This window comes from Grus americana, chromosome 3 (assembly GCF_028858705.1).
Source record: "Grus americana isolate bGruAme1 chromosome 3, bGruAme1.mat, whole genome shotgun sequence".
In the NCBI taxonomy this organism is placed as follows: Eukaryota; Metazoa; Chordata; class Aves; order Gruiformes; family Gruidae; genus Grus; species Grus americana.
In genome coordinates this window covers 77,632,964-77,654,997 of record NC_072854.1, presented here as the reverse complement: position 1 = coordinate 77,654,997, position 22,034 = coordinate 77,632,964, and the positions used below count along the sequence as shown (strand labels likewise).

Here is a 22,034-nt window from a genome sequence, read left to right as displayed (position 1 = left end):
TTTGTACTAGTATTTAGAGAAACTGTTCATTCTGACTTAAACTGATAATGGATAGAAGTGAAATACTCTAATTTGCCTAGCTTCAACAAGATGTTCTCATTTCTAGTTTTTTTGCAACTAAGAGCTATTTGTTATTCAGAAGCAAAGTTAAATCCATAGTGTTTGATGGCTGATACTATATTACAGGAGGTTCTTTTTAGCACAGGAGGGATGTGCTTGATTTACCTGCATTCTAAACCCTAGTTGTTTTGGATTATTTTTTTTGTTCTGCTAATCCACAGATAGAAGAAGGAATGGATTTGAAAAGATGTAAGCTGCAGTGTCAGGAAGGGGGAAAACCCTGCCTTCTAGTATTCAGGGTTCAAGGCTAAAGAGAGGAATTGCAGTACGTTCCTGTTAAATCTTAGCGTATGTTGCACAAAATAGCAACATCTTTTGGGGAAGCTGTATAAAGGAAGATTGCATGATTTTGCAGCTAAACTACCAACCAAGCCACACCTTTTTAACTGATTAGTAACAATAACTTGCCAGTGAGGCACCCTTCCTGGTGATGATAGGACACAGGGTAGTCCTGACTGTGCAGCAGGCTCCTGGGCTCGTTACACCACACATGCTGCTTGGCGTAGTGACAGCCTCGCCAGCTCTGCCCATCACAGCCCCTGGGTGCTGGCAGACCCTTGAGTGAATTGGCAGTTCCTTTTAGTTTTAAGTTTGCATTGAAGAGGAACTAGTATGTGCGTAGGTAGTGATGGATGTTATCCTGGAAGTGACTGTCACTGCCCTGTCCCAGTTGCTGCTACTGACCATAACCAGCACTGGGGAGATCCCATCCCACCAGTTGGTGCTTCAGGACCGGGCAGTGGTTTGCTCCAGAGTTGGTTTTGCCCGTCAGCCACAAGTTCTGGTACATAATCAGCTTTGCTGTCATCTTTAATTAGAATGGTATTAGTCATTCAGATTTTTTTTTTAATTTACGCACTGTGGTAAATAATGAAGTTAACACTTGGCAGTTAACACTTAGTATTAGATGACCAGAACAGAATGGGTTCAAGAACTGAAGTCCAAAAATTCCACAGTGGGTATACTTTTATATGCTCTTAGGTCTGTGATACCATGTTTTTTCTTATTTATTTTTTTCTCTCTTGAACATTTAAGGATTTACTTTCTTCATCTGCATACAGAGCACACATACTGTGTTCTTTTGTTGGGATCTTTGTTTGCTGTGTAGGAATATCCCAAAAGCTCACAATTGGTGCATCCTCATGGTATGATACCCTTTCATAACAGTCTGAAGCCATAGATGTTGAGGTCTCTATCCCTGTGGATTGCATACATCGTACCCATCTTTGGATAAAATTCTGGTACCCTAATTAAAATAGTACTTTGAAGAAAATCTATAGAAAGTATATGCCATGACTTTTGAGACAAAATTTTTGAGTTGTATTAATCTTGGGTTCATGGGAAAGATATGCTTAGTTATTACTACCACCAACCTCTGTTACTGTTTAGAGTACTTAAAAAGTTAGGAAATGCCTGCCTTCTGCCTCCTCAAAAAAAACCCAACCCCATCTCTAAGTGTTGAGCACTCTGCTTTGCCTCAATCACAGAAGGAATTGAGGCTAGGAAGAAGGAGCTCTGGACTAGGCTCTTCCTTAACAAGCGAGGCTGCTCTAGTCCTCGAAGGTGCTTGTGTATTTTGGAATTTCTAGGTCTTAGTGTGGCTGACAGCACTTTTGTCCAGCCTGCCTGCATTTATTCACGGTAAGTCAAGTAGTCAGGAAGCTCAGAATATCATTAATGTTTTGAAGATGGTGTGAGGGTGCTAGTTTAACGTGACATTAAAAGCCTCTCCTTTCACGCTTGGGCACTTGAGGACTTTGAGAGGAAGCGGGAGCCTGCCTGCCCTCGGGGGAATGAGCCCCGCCGTACCTTTCCTTCGGCTCTGCTGTGGGACGGGTGGGAGCCGCCGCCGGCGGGCCCGACCGGGGCGGCTTGCCCTGGCAGGACGACTAGCGCCGGGAGGACCCCCATCCTCGCCCGCACGCCCACCCCGCGCCGGGGAAAGGGTGTTCCCGGGGCGGGCGAAGGGCGGGAAGGGGGGCGGGTTGTCGAGGGGGAAAAGCAGCGTCTGTCGGCGCAGACGGAGCCCACACCCCGCGCTGCCGCCGCCGGCTGGGGCTCCTCGTCCGCCTCTCGCCATGGGGCTGCAGCCCCGGCGCGTAGCGGGACCCTGTCCGCCCGCGGGGAGATGCGCCGCCCTGCCCGGAGCGCGCACCGCCGCTGCCTGGGCCCGCAGCGAGGAGCCGGAGGGAGCTCCCGGCCGCACCGCGTCCCTGCCGCCCATCCTGCCGGCGGCCGCCGCCGCATCTCCCGTCGTCGCCCGGGCGCAGCCCAAGAAGCCGGCGGCGGCCGGGGCCCCTAAGAAGGCAGCGCCTCGGCCCGCGGAGGAGAAGGCGGCGAGGAAGGCGCGGGGAGCGCCCCCGGAGCGGGCGGGCCCCCTCTCCAGCTCCTGGCCCTGCTCCACCCTGCAGCGGCAGCCGCCGCGGAGGCCACCGCCCGAGCGAGGGACGCGGCCCCAGCCCGCTCCGCCGCAGCCGCGGGGCCGCCCGGGGGCGCCGGGGGCCGGCAGCCGCTCTTGCGAGAGCCTCGGTGGGGCGCCGGGGGAGACGGCGCTGCGCTTCTCGCTGAGCCTGCCCCCGGAGGCCATCCGGGTGCTGCAGCGCCGCAGCCTGGAGCGGCAGCGGGGGCAAGCTGCCCCCTCCCCCGGCGGCAGAGCGGCCCCGGCGCGGCGCGGCGCCCGGGCGGGCGGCGGCGACTTGCGCGCCCTGCTGAAGATTTCGCTGCTCAACGACAGGCACCGCTACGACGACGAGGAGTATGAGGAGGAGGAGGCGGCGGCGGCGGGGGCCGCGGTGGACGAGGGACTGGTGCGGAAATGCACCGAGTGGCTGCGCGGCGTCGAGAGCGCCGCCGGCCGCGACCGCCCCGACAGGCTGGAGACGCTGCCGCACCTGGGCACCCTCTGAGCCCCGCCGGGGGACCGGGGCTCGGGGAGGCGGGGGGGGGGATGCCGCTGTCCGTAGCTGTTGTGTCCTTTGTGGTGTCGTCCGCGCCGGGGGAGAGCCGGCGGGTGACGGTAAGGGCTGGCGGGGCCCACGGCCCAGAGCCGGTCCCCGGGGCGGTGTCGCCGCCGTCGGGGCGAGGGACAAAGGAGCGGCACCGGCCTCCGCCCGCCAGTGCCCGGGTGCTGGGAGCGAGAGGAGCCCGGCTGTGGGCGTCCTCCCTCGCCCCTCGTTGTTCCCCCCCCCCCCCGTTTTTTTTTAAGACTTCTGACTACTTTATAAAATGTGCGTAATGATTTTGTATATTTGTACATAAAAGTTCATTTTTATTTATTTGAATAAATGACTCAACTTTCGTGTTGCAGTAGCCTTAGCGCCTTAGTAGCTTCATGCCGGGCTGTTCCTAATCTGGCTGTGACTGCCAGACTCTGTATTTGCTGTCTAGGTGTCCTCAAGGTAAGGATGGCGGGCTGATAACCGCACGGGGAGCGTGTGCAGTTCAAATATTTGCGTGTTTAGGATGGCTGGTGATACAGTCACCGACAACTCGGCTCCAAACAAAACGCTGAGCCGTTGGATGCGTCTCTTGAGCAAGCGCAGCGGCGGGAATTCAGCGAGAGGAACGAGCCAGTGCGGCGGAGGAAGGCAGGACATCGAGCGGACGGGAGCGAGCCCCTCCCTGCCGGGCACCGCCGCGCCGTGTTGGCTCGGTGGCGGGGAGCAGCCCTCCCGGGGAGACCCCCAGACAATAGGAGGATGGGGGCGGGCGCGGGCAGAGGCTGCTCCGCTCCCCTGCGCCCGGGGACGCGTCTGCGCCGGTAAACGAGAGTGGAAAGGCTGGGTCTGTGCGTGGACTGCGTGGTTTCATCCCCCTCCCAGGCCGTAATTCAGACACATCCGACCTTTCGAGCTGCTGTCATCGTATGAGGTGGAGGAGGGAGGGAGGGAGGATGGATGGATGGATGGGGGGAAGCAGCGCAGCGGCAGCATCCTTTGTCAGCCTCCCCTGGCGTGGCCCCGGCTTCCCACCCCCGGGACCCGCTGCAGCCCCCCGGCCTCCCCCCGCTCCAGGCTGTGGCCGTACCTGCTGCTCGTCAGAGCTGTGTGTGTTGGGAGAGGCGAGGAGGGGGCGGGAGAGGCTAAGGGTACAAATTTACTGGTGGAAAGGAAAAGGTAAATCTTAACAGGGTTACAGCTGTTGGCTCGGCCTCTTATGGCCGCTCTCGTATTGTTACCCAACTTCGCAGAACAAAAGTAAGACCTAAATATTTACTATAGTATGGTAAATATTTTGCAAAGGAATGTTTGAGTATGTAGGAACATTTACCCCGCACAGTAAAACAAATTGGGAATTATACGTTTCATGTAGATGTCAGTTGTTTACACCAAATGATGTCTGTGTTGACTGTACCATTAAATCATGTGAGATAAACTATAGATTAATTGCACAACGTAGTGATGTGCTATGTTTTGTATAGTATTCCCTTATGCTCCAGATTTGTTCAAACACTTTTTTTTCCCCCTGAAACTTCAGGAATGAGAGGGGAGATGCTTTGAGAAAATATTTATTAAATGCATCGATACAGTCATTGAAAACAATAATATTTTACATCTGTGACAACAGATGTAAAATAGCAATGCTGAAAGGCCAGAGAGAAAAACATGGAGCTTGAGAATGTACGGACAAGTCATTCTATTTCATTTAAGGAAATGTAGAGAGTCATTTGTAGTGCTAGCTATGAAACACATGTATCATCATATCATTTGAACTGAGTTTGCATGTTCTGCCATATTCATCAATTTTCAGTAACATCTTCAAGCAAATCTGCCTTAACAACTGCAAATTTCCTACCAAATTTAATTTATGCTGGATTGATCTCGGACCCACTTTGGGGTTCCCCACACCCCCTTCTAACAATGAGGAAAACAGTAGTAGGTTAGCTGTAGCTCTTGGATCCTCTTGGATCTCTTTTAGCAATGTGAGTTTATAAAGGGGTGTCCTGGACTCTCACAGATCTTGTTCTTTAGAACTGCTCTGTGCTTTCATATTGACTATAATCAGTATCTCCAATTGCAGTGAAAATGCATTCACTCATTAAGGGCTGATGCATCATAAAGCTTACTTGTGAGGCTGAAAGCTGCTTTGTTCAGAGTCTGAAGTGCAGCAGAAAATTCAATAAATTTGAATGCACAACAGCATGAAATAGAGCATGGTGGGAGGGGAAGAAGGGGACTGCCAAGTTTAACAAAGAAGGAACCTGCCCAAAGTACACTAGAAAGAAGAATTTGAGAACTTGAGAAGTGCCTGGACAGATTTTTTTCTAAAGAATTACTTTGAACAAAGCTACCCAGAGATCATGCAGCTAACATCTTTTGTGTTACATAAGTCATCATACGTGGCAATTGGAAGTGGGCCTGAGATGGGCTCATCCTGAGATGAGGATACGTAATCCTGATTTTGGGCTGGATGTTGAGAGCCACTGGGCTCTCTGGACTCACGTAACTAATGTCTGCTTGGAGCGGTACCTCCTTCACTAAACGCTAACATCAAGATTTATTGTTTTCGGTATTCACTATCCTTTCTGCTGTCTTTTAATGATAAATGATGCCCCTAGTGTTCTGAATACTTTCATGTGAAATGCCCATAAATCTTACAAGCGATATTAGAAAAGACAGAGGAAGTTACTTCCTATGTACTAACATTAACTTCTGCTAATTTTGCATGTAGCTTATCTTTCTATAGAAAGAAAACTGATGGATTCTAGTATCCAAAAAATATAGATAAATTAAACATAATAAAATTGCTTATTTACTTCATTAATATGTGGTATAATTGATGTCTGAGCCCAGTGGCAGGCTTCAAGAGACAAAAATGCCTGTGGAGATTCAGGCAGCAGTGAAAACCCTCAAATAAGTCGTTGCGTTTTTGTGCAATAGCACTACTGCTATCTAAGATCCATTATGTAATTATATATCAATAGGCATCATATCACAAACTAATCACCGTTCCTTTTCTTGCCAAAAGAGTGAGAGCCCTCTGAAGTGCCATGAACTGAAACTTCCCACCACAGCACCCCTGTCCCACCGCTCCCTGGTCAGCCTGAGCCTTTCCCCACCTGTCTCACTCAAGTCATGGGTTCAGGACCAGGTGCTATTAGCACAACTGGAAAATGCAAGTGGAATGCTGTGAAACAACATCTCTCCTGTCCCTTGCTGCGCCAGTGCTCATGCAAGGTGAGGGGAGCTTCCCCGAGGTGGGTAAGGCCGCTGCTGGCTCCCCGCTGATTCTCAGCCTGTGGAGCTGCCAGCACTCCTCAGTGACATAAGTAAAAACCATTCTCTACTGATGAACAGATTAGACAGGAATACTTTTCAGGTGGCGTAGATCTGCTTTTGCCATAAGAACCAACCAGCAGCCTGGCAGTTGCTACATTTGCTTTTTGCAATATAATATATAAGCCATCCTCAAGCAGCCTCAGCCTAGGTCTCCCACTCATAACCCTTTTAGCTGCTGAAAGAGAGGTATGAGCAGCTGGTGCCATGGATGCTTAAAATAATCAATACTTGCTTCAGGATAGAGTTTCCCTTCCCCTTCCAAACACATCAGTATGATTTACAGTAGAAAAAGAAAAAAAAAAACCCAAAACCACAACGACAGTTATTCTGGGTGTCTCTTTTTTCCCTTTCTTTTTTTTTTTCTTTAAGGTAGGTAATAAATGGTTTTGGCCTTATTGCTGTTTCTGAGCAAGGCTGGAGAAGCTCATGACACAGCTGAAGCTCGTGTTTCTTTAAGTGAACAGCCTCAGCCCTGTGTATCGCTGGGTTTACTCTGGGGTTCCAGCCCAAATCTCAACTTCCCCACCCCACTGACGCAATTAGCGTGCACCTTCTCCTCAAGGTTGAGGAGAGAGCATGTTGATGCCCAGCTGTTAGGTTCTTTTGTGCTCTTCCTCACCGAGAATGCTTGTAAAGCCTAGAGAAGGGCTATTCCCTGTGAGCTGTTGTCAAGCAGCTCCACCTGCCCTTCTCGGCTGCCTAACGGAGCCTGCACAGCTGGAGGGGAGCACCAGCCTCTGTTGGCCGCTCTCCTAAGAGCAGTGGCTGGGTAGTGTCTGTCTTGAGCAGGAACTTGCCTTCCAGTTGAGGGGTGGTTTTTTTTGGTTTTGTGGGTTGTTACTGTGAGGTACTTAAAGGCACATTCTGTTTTCTCTCTTAAGAAAAGCCTCTTCTAAGTGGTGGCTTTGTAAAGAGAGGAAGAGCTTTTGAGAAAGTTTGGCTTTGATACTTCCTGAAAGAGAAATCACCGGTTTGCAAGGACCGGTGACAGCAATGTGCGAGCTCCCAGCTGGTGTCCGTGTAAGGGGGCGAGCCTGAAGCCATGCTGATTACCTACCATTTCTGCTCAGCTCAGGCAGCATCAAAGTGACTGCAGCTCAGTACCTGGCCTTCGAGAAAGACATAGATGTTTATTTTCCCTTCCCAGGGACGAATACCTGAAGCAATAGTCTCTTGAAATAGTGCTGGTAGTTTGTTATTCATCGAAGCTCTTGTACTTCTGAGAACATGGGGAAAACATTGTGGCACTAATTGAATGAATGCCTGCAGCAGGGCTGCTCAGCTGATGGGCCCCAGCCTGGATCTCCACCCAGCTTCAGGAGCAAGCCAGCAAATGGATGTGGTGTGAGTGGGGAGTGGTAACAGTAAGGTGAGCGCATAGATGATGAAATAAGTGCTTTTAGACCCTTTTAATTTCACTGAAAGAGTTATTGAAGGTTTTTTGGAAGGATGTTATTTTAAGTCAATTTTTCTCCCTTTTTCCCAGTATATGATGAAGGTGTGAGGACTCTGGAATGGCTTAAAGTTTTCTTAGTTGTTTTGTTTTTATAAAATTGAAGATATCAATAACATCAGTCTGTGTTTTGCAGTAAGGTGCCTTGAGATAAGGACCTTAGGTCATTCTTACTGTGAGGGCTCACATCTTGGGTGGAAGTGGTAGGTGTAATAAAATCTTTAAGAATGATTTCCACTCCCCAAATTAGTTTCACATTGTGGTTAAATGACCTGTTGAGTGAAGGTCAACTGATGTTCAGCTTTCAGCATTCTAACTAAAGGAATGTAATAGTTTCATCATCTTTCCTGTCATCATTGCACTTCTGAGTGCTGGTAAAAGCTGAGCTTGGAATGAAAAGGAAAAAACCGTTCCGAATTAAGCATAAAAATAAATTAGCACGGAAGCTATTAGCTCCTTAGCAGTTAGCACAGAAGAGAGCAAATTGTAGTAATTTGTGGTATTCCAATGGGGTTTTTTTAACGTTCACTTGGCTGCCTGAGTTTCACCTGTCAGTGGAGTACCAACAGCCGATCAGGTAAGTCACGTAGTGAAGGGATGGGAAAAGATTTGCGGCGTTTTCTTTGCCAGGACGTTTTCTGAACAGCAAAACGCGAGTGGGAACAAGGCTAAGCGACAAAACTCTCAGTGCTTTAAATGAAAACCTAGCAGAGGCTGCTGACGATTGGAACAGAAGTAGGAGCAGATAAAAGCGAGATTCTCAAGAGAAGGCGCTGGGTGCGTGCAGCACCTCATAGCAATTAGCAGGAAAAAAGCTGTTAGGCGTTCACCACCGGCTGGATCGGGGGGACTCGGCGGCGGGCGGAGCGCCCAGCACCGGGCGCCGTGCCGCTCCCCCGGGAGGGACAAACCCCCGTCCCCACGGGAGCGGCGCCCGGGGCCGCCGGCTGGGAAGGAGCGGTGGCCTGTCCCGGCGCGGGCCGTGGGGCCGTACCGCTCCCGCTCGCCCTGCGGCGGCCCGGCGAGGCGCAGGGGTGATGGCGGCGGGGGGCGGGGGGCAGGGGGCAGGGGCGGCGGGGGGCGGGGGGCAGGGCCGGCCGGCGGCGGGGAGGGAGCGAGGGAGCCCCGTGCAAGTGCAGCGCCGCGGGAGTGCGGGGTCATGAAAAGCTTTCGAAGCGTGTCTGAGGTCGGATCATTTTTATCTACTTATTGCCTGCTATCCGAAGGTCTTAACAGAGATCCAGCCGTTTTAATAGATGCTCGTATGACACAGTCCCCCCTCCCTTTCTTTGTCTGTGGCAGCCACTGCTGTAACTTCCCCCACGGTTCCTGACGGTGAGCTAAACCCATCTCCCCTTTCTCCCCTCAACCCCTGCAGTACAAAGTCTCAAAGCAACGAGAAAAAGAGTAAAGAGTTGAATAAATGTTTCTGGGAGGCTCTTGCGTGGGACTGTATGTCTTTAGGACTTACCATTTTCCCACCGTGTGAAGCGCTGAACAGATCTCGAGAGCGAATTTCGTGGCTCTACCCAAGTGGGCTGCCTGGCACGTGGACGTGCCTTCTCCACGCCAGTTTGCGATGACTCCTCAGCACAGGCACAAACAGCATTAACAAGGAACACTATGATGCCCTGGTTAAGTACTTGTTATGCAGGTATTTTGTACTGGTCGCTGTATTCAACCGTTTGTTCTATGGAGAATGTATTTTTTCAATTCATAGGTAGTCACTGAGCTGCTTTTAACGTTGAGGAGAATGTTTTGTGCAGACTTTACATAAGTCATCTTAAGGTAGAAATAATTTGGCTTGGCAGATGTATCTGGAGGTTAATACACAAGATGCCATTAGTAAGTGATCCCTTTAAATTACAAATAGAGGAAAAATATTAATCCACCACTTTCAATCTCATGCTTCCTATTTTTTCCCACTGAGTTTACAATAAGCTTCTGTCAAAATGGGAAATAGTCTCACCCAGATACTGTTAGTGATCACCATCTTTAATTAAAATTGGTGATATTGCAGGGGAAATTACTATGAAATAGCAAATACGGAATTCCTGTTAATGCTTACAATACCTTCTGGACTGGGTTTCAGTTCCTGGCATATTTGGGAAAGCTTATTGTGCAAGGTATGACATTCACATCCCTATTGCTAACCTTGTTATGGGTCATACTGATAGTTTACTGTTGGGGGTGTCTTTTTTGTTTTCTTTTTCTGGTGTTCTTATGAAATATATGTCTCTACAGTGCTTCTCTCTGCTGCCCAGGGGAAATGCCTTGCTGCAAAGTTAAGATTAACCACCTTCTGGGTTTTTTTTTTTTCTGCATTTACTTACAGCAATATGGCAAAATAAACTCTGGTTAGTATACCAGCAGGAATTAAAAATCCTGCAATTTGTGGATTACCTGGAATCTGCAGGTTATTTCTAAGGGTTTAATGACATTTCTGAAAGAAGAGTAAGCCAATGGCATATAGGCTTAACCTAGTAATCGGGAATGTCTACCTCCACTGGCAAGTTATTTAAAAAATGCTGAAAGCTACAAAAATATACACTAAGAATGCATAGCTGTCAAAACTACAGACCTCGTGGGCAAAGAAGAAAGAAAAATGGGTTGTCTAGGGCAGCACTCAAGTGGACGTAGAATCATGGACTACAAAAAGTCATCTGCCAAATGGCTCTCTTGTCTGCAAGTGAAGAAATGTTGTGTTAGTACTCTTTTGTAGTATATCAAGTTAGAAATTCTAAAACGTATGTTTCTTGAGTCTGAAGAGTTTATTTTTTTTGTTTGGGGGGGGGGTGTGGGGAGTGTGCAATCCTGTTCTTTTTCTTTTCTTTCCAAATTTCAGAATGATGAATCTGCAAAGAAATTTGCAGGCAATAACTGTATCGCTAACCTCTGGCAGACGAATACAGAATGTAAGCAGAACAGGAGGAGCACAGCGCAGCCGGTCTGCAGACAGCTGTGCCACTGCTGGCTGATCCCCAGCTGTGCAAATCTCCCCCCTCGGCTCAGCTGGCTGAGCTGCTTAACGCGCCTGCTCCCGGTGAGCTCGGCTGGCCTGCGCTGGGCTGGGGACCTTCGCTCAGCCGGTTTGCTTTGGCTGATACAGCCAGGGACAGCTTCTGCAAGTGGCTGAGGCAATAGATGGAAACGAGATGGTTTTGCTATAAATGTCTTGATTGCACCCAGCAGGACTGAATATTTTACTCATATTGCGTTGACCACCTGAAGAGTTTACTCTGCGTTCCGTGTTTTTGGGAGCCTTAAACCATTGGTTGTCAGAAGCAAATGAATACAGAGGAGGTGCTGTCAACAGTCACCCAACAGCCTATTTCCATTGCCTCTTGGTCGAGGTCACGTAAAAAGTGGGATTCCATCCCACCTAATGCGGATGAACATGCCTACGCTGACTGTTGCAGTTGTTTCCAGGGGAAACAGCGAGTTGTGTGAGTGATCCCTGCTCTGACCGTTGCCTGGGTACTGCCAAACAGCAAAGGGGTTCAGTTTTGCTTGAGAAGCAAGCAGAGTGGGTCACTGGTGCTTTTTTAATTTTTTTTTTTTCCTGATGAAAAAGAAAGAAAACACTGTTTGAGAGATCGTGTCTTAAGGTCTTTGGTGTTTGTATCTCATTCATAGCCCCGCAATTTACCCTCAGTTAATATAACAACAAAGTTAATAAAATAACCTTTGTTTTGATTCTCTGAATGATTCACCATCCCCCTTTGTGGCTGTTTTTGTTCAAAAATAAAGGGGGGGAAGAGAGTATATTCTAAGTACAAAGGGAGAAGATAAAAGCGTCAGTCTGTTTCTATACCTCCTACGTAATATTGCCATAGTAACGAGGAGCTGAATGCGGCTGTTCATCACTGGATGCCGAGGTAAAGCAGACCCTCTTCTTATTCAAAGGAATATTAGTAAAATACAGATTTTTAAGGTGTCAATAAGGAATTAGGAAAAAATGATCTGCCTCACATTGCACACACTGCAAGCTAATAATAAAGTGCTGCTTTGAAAGAAGAGAGGGCAATTAAGGCATTTAGCAAACATTTATAATGCTGTAAATCAGAGCTTTTTATCTTCCACACAAAGCCATGCTGAGTTGTGAAGTGCAGGCACAGATAATATATTCTGACATTAAATTTACATGAGACGAACAGCTTGCTCTTTTTTTTTTTTTTTTTTCCCTGCCTAATATATTTCTGGCATGGCAATTGGCTGTGGCTATTGGCAAATATTTGTACTTCAGCGTTGCCTGGCTATGCTCTAATCCCGATTAAAGTATAAGTGGGTGAAGTATTTTGTGTATTTAGGACTGCGTGATGTCTCCCAGATCCTGGTGCTATTTTTTTTAAACATTAAACAAACTCCAGAGGGGATGAAATTCTGTTCCAGGTGTGTGCATCAAGTAAAAAAAAAAAAAATTTTTTTTTTTTTAAATTTCAGTGAAAAAAGAAATAGTTTGATTACTCTCAAGAGTAAAGTTTGGGAAGGATAAAAAAAGTGCAGCCATTTCAGTACACTATTACTAGTGTAACTTACTACTGTAACTTCTCTGTGCTTTGCAGCAAGAATTTGACATTTAACTTGTTGCATTTCTGCATCCAATAACAGCTTTTTTTTTTTTTTTTTGAAAAGTCTTCTGTATTTGATTAAATGATGGATTAAAAAGGAAATCTGTTACTCTGCATACACTCCCAAAGGCCTTATCAATTTGTAAGTTGTTGGTGGTTTTGGTTTTGGCTTTTTTTTCCCCCCCAAAGGCTTTTTTTTTAGCCTGAAGTGTGTTTAAAATGACGGCTTGAAGCATGGAGCAGAACTTTGCTAGCAGCCACGGCTGCCACCTGGGACAAGGAGGCAGGAAGTGGCCGCAGGAACAGCTTTTCCTACGCCACCAGCGCGCTCTGCCAGCCTCTCGTGCCTCTGGTTGGGGTTAAAACACAACAAGGAGAAGAGCTGGAGGCAACAGATCTGGGAAAGCGATCTGTCCTCAGGTGCCTGGGAAAATGATACAGGCTCAGGCCAGCGCCAGGCTGCAGGGATGGAAAGACCATCTCCAGGAGGAGCGATAGTTGGAGGCTGGCACTGTTGGAGCTCGCAGAAGCAGGGACTGAGTTGAGAGCGCTGGCGAACCCTTGTGAAACCCCAAAGTAAATGGTCTGTCCCAGCTCCTCCCGCGGTTGACTCAGGTAGTGGGTGACAAACCAGCTCCGCAGATGGAGCCGCTTCCTTCGCTCAGCTCTGCGCTGGCACCCCGACGGTCCCACCAGTGCTGGCAGCCGGTGGGGCAGGCGAGGCGACGCACGTGGTGCCGCTGCTTGGAGGAAGGTAGGAGGAAGGTCGGCGCTCAGCTTTTCCTCTTTGAAAAGAGCGCCCTAGGAGGTCACACACGTGCACACCATGCTTGTGGGGTCAAGCACGCTAAAGTTAGGTCTGGAGTAATTCATGCATCCCCCTTTATTTATGTGTGCATACAGGCTTTTTATCCATGATCTCAACAGTACGTACTGCTTAGGATTTGCTCTTCCTCATGCAGCCCAGCCGTGTCTCTAGGAGTTGGTTATGCCTTGCCGTGATGGGTTTTACACTGCACAGGTGACTGGAAAATGCCAGAATCCACCTGATTATGCAGCCTGTTGGGCTGCACCTTGACATGTTGTGGTTGATGTTGACCATGTGCCTGGTAAAAGGCTGGCAAACCCAAGCTTTCACCTCCTGAGCGTACTCATGGGGTCTTTCTTGCCTTTTGTGTGCTGGGGAGTCTGTGTGTCGGAAGGGAACAAATAAAGATTGTGTAACTTGGTCTCTTTTCACAGTTTGAAGAGTTGCCTGAAGGGTATTTTTATTGCTTGCCTATGAGTGGTAAATGCCTTTTTTTTTTTTGCCTTTTTTTTTTTTCTTTTCTGTGAAACTGTGGCCTATCTCACTTGTGGAGCTCCAGTTTCAAAAACAGCTCTTAGGTTTTTAGGGGCAGTTTTGTGTGCAGGGGTATCCTGGTTTCAGCTGGGATAGAATTACTTTTCTTTCTAGCAGCTGGTGCAGTGCTGTGTTTTGCATTTAGGGTGAGAATAATGTTGATGATAACACACTGATGGTTTTAGTTGTTGCCAAGCAGTCAAGGACTTTTCAGCTTCTCATGCTGGCCTGCCAATGAGAAGGCTGGGGGGTGCCCAAGAAGCTGGGAGGGGACACAGCCAGTACAGCTGACCCAAACTGGCCACAGGGATATTCCGTACCATATGATGTCATGCTCAGCATGTAAGTGTGGGGTGGGCTGGGAGGTGGTTTGGCTTGAGAACTAGCTGAGCATTGGTTTCAGGTGGTGAGCAGCTGTGCTGTACATCACTTGTTTTGTATATTCTATTACTATTGTTTATTATTATTATCATCTTCCTTTTCTGTTTTATTAAACTATCATTATCTCAATCCATGAGTTTTACCTTTTTTTTTTGGTTTGTTTTTCTTCTCAATTCTCTCCCCCATCCCACTGTGGTTGCTTTAGCTGCCTGCCAGGTGAAACCACAACGGGGGAAACTATGTGTCCGTGTGAAGGTAGGAGTTTAGGATTCGTAGAAGGAAAATTTGTTTGTGGATTACTGTTTCTTGTCAGATTACTGTAATTAAAATGGAAAGCACGTAGTTTTGAAAGCAAATGAAGAGCAGGATTCCTCTCTACCTGGTTCATGTCTTTGTCTTAAGGAAGAGTTATAGCCGCATGTGCATCCTTTTTTCCTTCTCTAGGAGGCTTAGAGGAGAAGTAAAATATCCTCGCTCAGTGTAGTCAACAGCCTGGTTGTTATGTTGCTCTCCTGGAAGGTGAGGGGATGTGGTGGCGAACTCCTTTGTGCAGAGGAGGTGAGCGCAGCAGCTGCTACTAGCCTGTGACTCAAAGTCTGCCATGTCATAGGGCTGTTTTCACCATCAGAGAGATGACAGCGAAATGCTTCTGCTGATGAGGGAATCCAGGCTCCTATAGATGGCTAAATCAATAGTTAATCAACTACGATAACTTGTAGTGAAACATTTAAGTGTAGATTTGAGAAACATTCTTCTTGGGTACTTCTTTGTTACTTTTGGATTATTTTTTTTTCTTTTCCTCTGCAGCCAGGGCATGAAAAATATTGGTGTGCCTGTGAGAGGGCAAATCTTCAGCACATAAGCCCCAGGCTCTGTCTGGCACTATTGGTGTGGGTTTTGGTGTCTGCCTTGAACCGGCGAATACCAGTCTGTGAGCCGAATGCCTAAAAACTAGATGGGGCAGTGCCAAGTGTTGCCTCACTGCAAATGTATGCCTCTTTTGACTGCCATGGATTCAGGCGCTTGCCTTATTTTATGTGCGTTGTGATTCAGGTGGTTTTGCACAACAAAAATCTCTTTGTGTGAAAATGATAAAGTACTGAGGTTAGGACTACAATGTGCACTTTATATGGGGCTTTGTTTAAATTCTTTAGAAAAGTTAGACAGTGCATCACCTAACAGAAGAAGGAAGCAATGTTGACCTAAGGCAGTGTAGGTTTGTGTGGGTTCAACGTAGTATCTTATGTACAGCTGGCAATTCATCCAACACACGATGAACCAGTTAAGAACGTTAGCGCACACACCGGCAGATTCACCCTTGGATTTAACAGTACATTTACAGCGACTTCTCGGCAGTGGTGTTTACTTGGGGCAAAATTTGGATCACGTAAAGGAAGGACAGGTACACCAACGTATGTATTTGATTGTTTATCTGCTGAATACTTTTTCTGCTTTTCCTGGTGTGCATGCCAAGGTGCTGCACGGCGTAACTCACCTTTGTGTGATGCCAGCCTTGTATTGCTTATGGTACTTCCTCTTCTTCCAGCAATCACCCATTGAGTTGTTCCTCGCCTGCCTGGAGGCTGACTTACCCTCGGCGGGTGCTGCAGAAGGTGTAGAAATTTGCAGTAAAAAGGGGTACAAAATCTTAAGCATTGCAGGTGGTGAGTTGCACGAGTTTAAAAGGAGTCTTAGACTGTCTTGTTCCAGAAAGTTTTCTTGTGGTGGTTTAGTTGCTGCTTTGTTTAGCTGTCTGCACTTTTGCTGCGCTATTTCCAAGCCCTTTTGATGTTGGATCAGAAATAAACTTCAGAAGTGTGTTGGTAGGGAATAGGTGGATAGCCACAGACTCACAACAGACCCTCTTCATCTAAGCTAACCCGTATGTCTGCTCTATATGTCAGTGCCCACTGCAGACTAAAGATGTGAGCTCAGCTCCAGGAAGCTTGCTGAATTGTCTCCGACTGGTGCTGCTGGGAACCTCTGTGTGGGAAGAGGCAAATGGGATGTCACCAGGGAGCTGCTGCAAGATGGGGGTGGGGGGAACAGAAAAATAGGGTTGATGTGCGGAAGAGTAGGCAGGACCTTGGGGACATGGCACAACAACAAAATACCTCAGTCCGTGGCACGGTTTCATTTCTCTCTCGTAAATCTTGTACTGTCCACATGATTCTCAGTGGTATCATCTTGCCTCTGGAGAACACGAGCGCCTGCACCATCTGTCCGCCTCGTCCTCTCTGAGGCAGGAGATCCCTGTGGTGATCGGCGTTAACTCAGCGTGGGAGTACTTTCATCTGAATCCACGGTGTAACTGGCGCTTATTCCCCTCGCTGCTTTTGGCAGGACTGTAAAGGTTTACTTTGCTTTGCTGCTCAGGATTCTTCAAAGGTGGAATTTAAAAATGAGATGAGAACAGGGATGGGTGGAATTATTGCTGCTGATTTTAAGTTTGTCTCTAGCCCTCTCACTCACAAAACGCTGTCAGTGCCATAAGGTATCACTGGTGTGTTTCTTCACTCCCGGCACTGCTGCTGCCTCGTCCTTGGAAGGTGAGGGCGGCGAGGTGGGTGCCAAGGCTGCCTTCCACTCTTCTCAACACCGTGGGTGCCCGCAGGCCTTTCTGCAGGGTGGGAGCCGCCAGGATTATGCATGTTTGCTCGTGTCCTTGGTAGCAAAGGATTACTTACAATGCAAGCGGGCTTCTTTCCACTGCGAGCAGTGTGCCTATTGAGCAGTGCTTTGCTGTGTGGCCAGCAGGACGGATTTCGCACAGAAGCGGGAGGAGGAAGTAGTGGTGCTTTTTGCTTGTGGGGGTTTTGGGGGGTTTTTTGTGTGCATTTGTTTGGTGTGTTGTTGGTTTTTTTTTTTTTAAACAAAACAAGGTTTCTTTTTCTATGTCAGTCATTTTTATTTTACAGTCTTTTTGCTTGTTGTCACATCTGTCTCATTTTGCTGCTTATTAGATACACATTAGATATTCACCAACTTTCAAAATCAATCACTGGCATTCTTGAGATTTCATGGCAGCAAGTTGTACTAGTGAGAGAGAAACAAAGTTGCGCAGGAATATTTTCAGTAATGCCGAGTATTTCTGTGAGATGGTAACTATTTTCTTTGCAGATGTCAGTCTCCTGCAAACAAGAAAGATGTGTTCAGACTTCATCTCAAATAGCATTTGCTAGGGGCAAGTGAATGTACGTGTTCTTAACTGGGTTGTGCTGCCTCTTGGCCGCTGGTGTGGGAGCTTGTACCACCTCAGAAGAGTTGCCACAAAAGCTACGGCGTGTATGATTTGGGACGAGAGGATGCTTTCTGAAGGGTCTGTTTCTTGGAATGACACTTAGAAACTTGGCGAACCCTGGAAAGTATCAGGCTTAGCCAGAGCTGGATGCTGAGCAGTTGACCATTTACAATAAACCAAGAAAAAACATGTTGCAGATAGAATTCACTAAATAACATCCGATTTTTCTGTATCCTCAAGCCAGAGGTGAGATCACAGGTCAGTGCAGGACAAAGAGCTGACTGGTTTAGCGCTTCTGCCATTAAACAACCCATTGCAACCCAGACCTCAAAAATGAGAGCAGTCGGGGGCTGAACCTGAACCTGCACTTTGTGCTTGCCTGAAACATGTGCCATTTTCTACAGCTTAGAGAAGGTCTGACAGATACCTGACAGGTAGTGCAGCTCCTCCAGAGCAGTCTAGTTTTAGAGAGACATTAATGAAACACTTTTAAAAGCTCGTATTTTTGATTCCTTGATATCCCATTAAAATCTTGTTTTTCAAAATGTGCAACAGACACTCAACCAACTTACAGAGTTTACTTCTTGTTTGTATCAAAACTTTGGGCAGGCTTTCCCTACCTGTGAGCCACCAGACCTGTTGTACCGCCACAGGCTATCCCTCCAGACCTCCGGCCGTTGCCTGCATCCTGAAGGTCCCGAGTCATACCTGCCTACCGGGTATGAATGCCCCTGATACACTAATTGCATCACACATGGCGCAAGAAGCCTTGCATTTCAGCAGGATTTATAGGCTGTGTAGGAAGACATCTTCATGGATTGCTGGTGCAGCCTGCAGGATTTTGGCTGTTCAGTTCTGTTCTGGACAGCAGAAGAGTGTGTCTGCTGAGTGTGTTAACTTGTCAACAAGTGCGCACAACTTCCACTCCGGTTCACTGGAGATGTCGGAGAACAAAAAGCAGAAAGCAGGCTCTTGTTTTTTGAAGTATTTGTACTGTGGAAAAGTGTGTTACGGCCAGCTATATTCTAGCTTCATTCTGGTTATTGGCTGAAGTTAGCCCGGAGTAGCAACCCAGGCATGCATGTTAGATCAGTTACTCAAAGCCTTAGAAACACAATGCTTACACTAGTTCTTTATATTTTTGAGTAGTTCATTAGCCTGTGTTATTGCTTGATAGTAGCATAATGAAAAGTATTTATGAATTAAAACTTACATGCTCAAACAGATGCATGAAATACATGTGTTTTAGCACGGTCTGAATTATATACTGGTAAAGACAAGCTTCCCAGCAGGTATCCATTGCCACAATTGCACAGCCCCTCTTTTTTTTTGACACAGCTTGATCTTTGTACAGAATAACCACAAGCAGAAGGGAACTATCAAAGGTGGGAAAGAGAAGAGGAGAAACAACAAATCAGCATTTAGTGAGGAAGATGAGGAAGGTATGATGGAAACAAGCCCTGATGGATCAGGTAATGCCATTATAGCAGGTTATCTGATGTCAGACACTACAGGATTTCTGATCAAGTAGCAATGAAACGGCTCAGTTGCCCAGGGGCTGGAACTCCCTGTTTAGTACCCTGGTGCCAAGAGATTTGCTGCATTGGTGGAGCACTGAGTTAATTCCTTGGTTTAGCTGGTAAGAGAATGGATTCTGAGATCAGTTGTGGTTATTCTACCTGTATCTTTAATTCATTTGTTTATTTTTATTCTTTGTTTATGTCTGTGTGGGACTATATAGCCTCCAACAGAGTGCAGTGGGAAGTCAGCAGCTGACTTCTTTGTGTCTCAACTCGTGCCTCGCTAATAACTAACAGATTTGCCTTTACTTCAAGTATCGTCGTGTCATTTGCACGACAGTGACATGAGTAGTATGACAGCTATAATTTTGTAGAGCCGGAGCTTGTAATTGTACACTGTTGTAAGGACGCCTTTTATTCTGTTGAAAGTTTGAATGTACTTTTGTTTCTGGAAGCTAAGTCCTACGGCTTTTCTTTTCCTCCTTTTACTGTATCTCTGAGTATACGTTGCTATTTACAGTATTAGGTAGCTGAAATCACTTCTCCGTACAGTAAGGCAGCCGTTAATCCAAACTCAGGGAGACTCGGGCAGCATATAGAAACAAGGTGTAAACGTTACTCAAAAGACAGAGGGCTGGAGTGCAAGCGGGCTCCGAGGCGTGCGGGTCCCCGAAGCGCCCGGGGGGCGGGTGGCCGCGGGTGGCCGCGGGTGTCACTAAATCACGGCCGGATCAATGTTGCCATCTAGCGGGGAACGGCGGGAGCCGCCAGCTGCCTGCAGCTGGGAAACACCTTATTTCTGATACTGCTTGCGGTCTGGGCTTTCAATAGCGTGTACAAGCTAGCACCTAAAAGAGAAAAGCCTCCCGACCGGGTTCTTTCTAGTTAAGTATAAAGAAAAGAGGCTTCCAGAAACTGGGGAAGGAAAAGAGTTCATGGACTAAACCTGCTGGTGCCTTCCTCTTTCCCCAGGGAAAAAAAGTCACCACGACTATGGACATTCCCTTCAAGCAGTTACTACTGGTCTGTAACTCTTCTGTGCGCTGCTGTGTGCAGGGGGCTTGGACTAGATGGTCTCCAGAGGTCTCTTCCAACCCCTACCGTTCTGTGATTCTTTTAAAGTATTCTGTATGCGGTGGGTTTTGCTCATATTCACTTGCTCTGTGCCCAGAACATCTCAATTTCCAATGTAGTCGATCAGTACTTGTATCAAATGGAGTGTTAGTATGCTTCTGCTCCTAAGAGCCCCATAACACTTTGAGGAAAGGAAAGTTATGCCTTATCTTCTTTGTTGCATTAACTAGTTTCTTTTAACAGTATAACGCAGATAACTTTTGTAGGTATGTATCAAAGACCATTCTGTCTCTTCCCTTTTAAAGACACAATAAAACAAGTAAGCAAAATGACTTTTCAAAGGGCTTTTATAGTTTGAACAGTTTCAACTTGCCAAACAACTCAAGCTCCTTCAGCTTTTCCTTTTATTTTCCATCTAACCAGGATATACATATGTTGATAAAAGATGAAAAATACATGTATTTAACACACTAAGCCAAGCATAAATTAGAGACTTTTTCTTTTTTTTTTTTTTTTTTCCCCTCCAGTGCCACCTTAAAATGTATAGGGATCTCTGCAGGCGGAGAAATACAATGTATGCGTGCTACTGGGACTTGCTGAACCGGGAAGTTCAAAAGCAGAGAATTCAGGTCCCAATGTCTGATTTTAGGGTCAAACAAAATCTTGAACAGCAAAAAGAGGGAAAAGGTGTGAAGCTGAGGGGCATGAGGATGTTGGGCAGAGGGGTAACATAGCAGGAAGGGTGTAGGCAATATTTACTACTTTTATTAGGATTGGTGTGTTCATGGGAGGATCCACGTGTTTTCTATTACTGGAAATTAGTATTTTTTTTCCATGTAGGGAACTCTGTTTGTTGCAAGAAACAAAATAGCCAAGAAAACTGAGAAATCCTATTAGGAGCGACAGTTTGAAAGCAGATGTCAAAGACTTGCCTTTGTAGAGTCGTTATTAGTTAAGCAGAGCCGGTGTGGTCAAACAGGGTGCTCCCTTCGACAGAAGGGAGCAGTGATGCTTGTACTTAAGACAGTCTAAGTCTGACTCGTACGGCTGGACATTGCCTTGCAGAAGGATTGCCTAGCAGGGGGGTGGTGGAGCTGTATCACTTAACAGCTCCAGAAGGAAAAAAAAAAAGAAAGCAGATTTTTTTCCCCTGTCTTCTAATGCCTACATGTTAAGCCTTAAAATTATTTGTTATTTCTCAAGATTTCTATCTGTTCTTACAATATGACTTTGTGCTGAATGAAGAGAAAGGGCAAACCTCTTCCCTACCTCTACTGCAACAAAATTCTTTGAATTATGAAAAGAAATTTGTTTTCAGAAAGACTTTACTTATGTTTTCCTCTGAAAGCTTTTTTGGTGCAGGAAAGGATTTTCTATCTCCAGTTCAGCTAAAATTGACAAGTGGGCACTGAGGGCCTGGATTATTAAGGTGCAACTTCAGCATAGATGCATACATGTTTCAGCAATTTATGCATAATAATAAAGACTAAGCAGATTTAAAAGCAGAAAAAAAAAATGACCGTACACTAAGCGCAGTAAAAGAAAAATAAATCGGGCAAAGTGGAAGGAAGGCAGTCTGTAACAGTAACCACAATAGTAAGAAACTATTTTTTCCAATGATAGATGCAAAGATACAAGAGAGATTAAACCCACTTTTATAGTTATGCAGTCACTGAAAATGTAACCTCACTAAGAGTAAGAAGTGTGATTTGTTCCCTTTTCTTGCTTTAATTCAGTATGCAAAGAAATTTTGAAATAAATCTATTAAATAAATGAAGATCTTTTAGTAACGGACAGAATTAAACTGCTGTGCCTAGAAACTGCAGACAACCCAGCGATCTCCAAACAGTTTTTATAGCTTGCAATTCACCAAATGCCAATTGTGGAAATCTCCTTCCTGTCTGTCACTCGGGTTGCTAACACTGGCATCCTTTTATGGACTCTTACTCCTTCGCAGTTGCTACTTTTTTCCTCAGAAGAGGAGAAAGCCCTCCAAAATTTTCACGGGTGAAGCATGCCATGTTTTCAGGAAGCACTGGGGAACAATCCTGCCT

At 46.6% G+C, this 22,034-nt stretch overlaps 1 protein-coding gene and 1 long non-coding RNA gene across 2 annotated transcripts in view; both read left to right on the top strand.

The window, feature by feature from the left end:
* Window positions 1-83: 83 nt before the first annotated feature.
* On the top strand, window positions 84-3,736 carry PRR18 (proline rich 18). Its single transcript, XM_054820536.1, has one exon. The coding sequence runs from the start codon at window positions 1,914-1,916 to the stop codon at window positions 3,024-3,026; it is 1,113 nt and encodes a 370-aa protein (XP_054676511.1). The 5' UTR covers window positions 84-1,913; the 3' UTR covers window positions 3,027-3,736.
* Window positions 3,737-7,477: 3,741 nt separating this feature from the next.
* Window positions 7,478-22,034, top strand: part of LOC129205123 (uncharacterized) — a 56,757-nt gene continuing 42,200 nt past the window's right edge. Inside the window, exon 1 of the long non-coding RNA XR_008576613.1 lies at window positions 7,478-7,767. This is a non-coding gene — a long non-coding RNA (uncharacterized LOC129205123). The remainder of the gene's footprint in view (window positions 7,768-22,034) is intronic.

Coding starts and splice junctions, on each gene's coding strand:
- PRR18 (XM_054820536.1), top strand. CDS start 1,914: ATGAGCCCCGCCGTACCTTTCCTTCGGCTCTGCTGTGGGACGGGTGGG.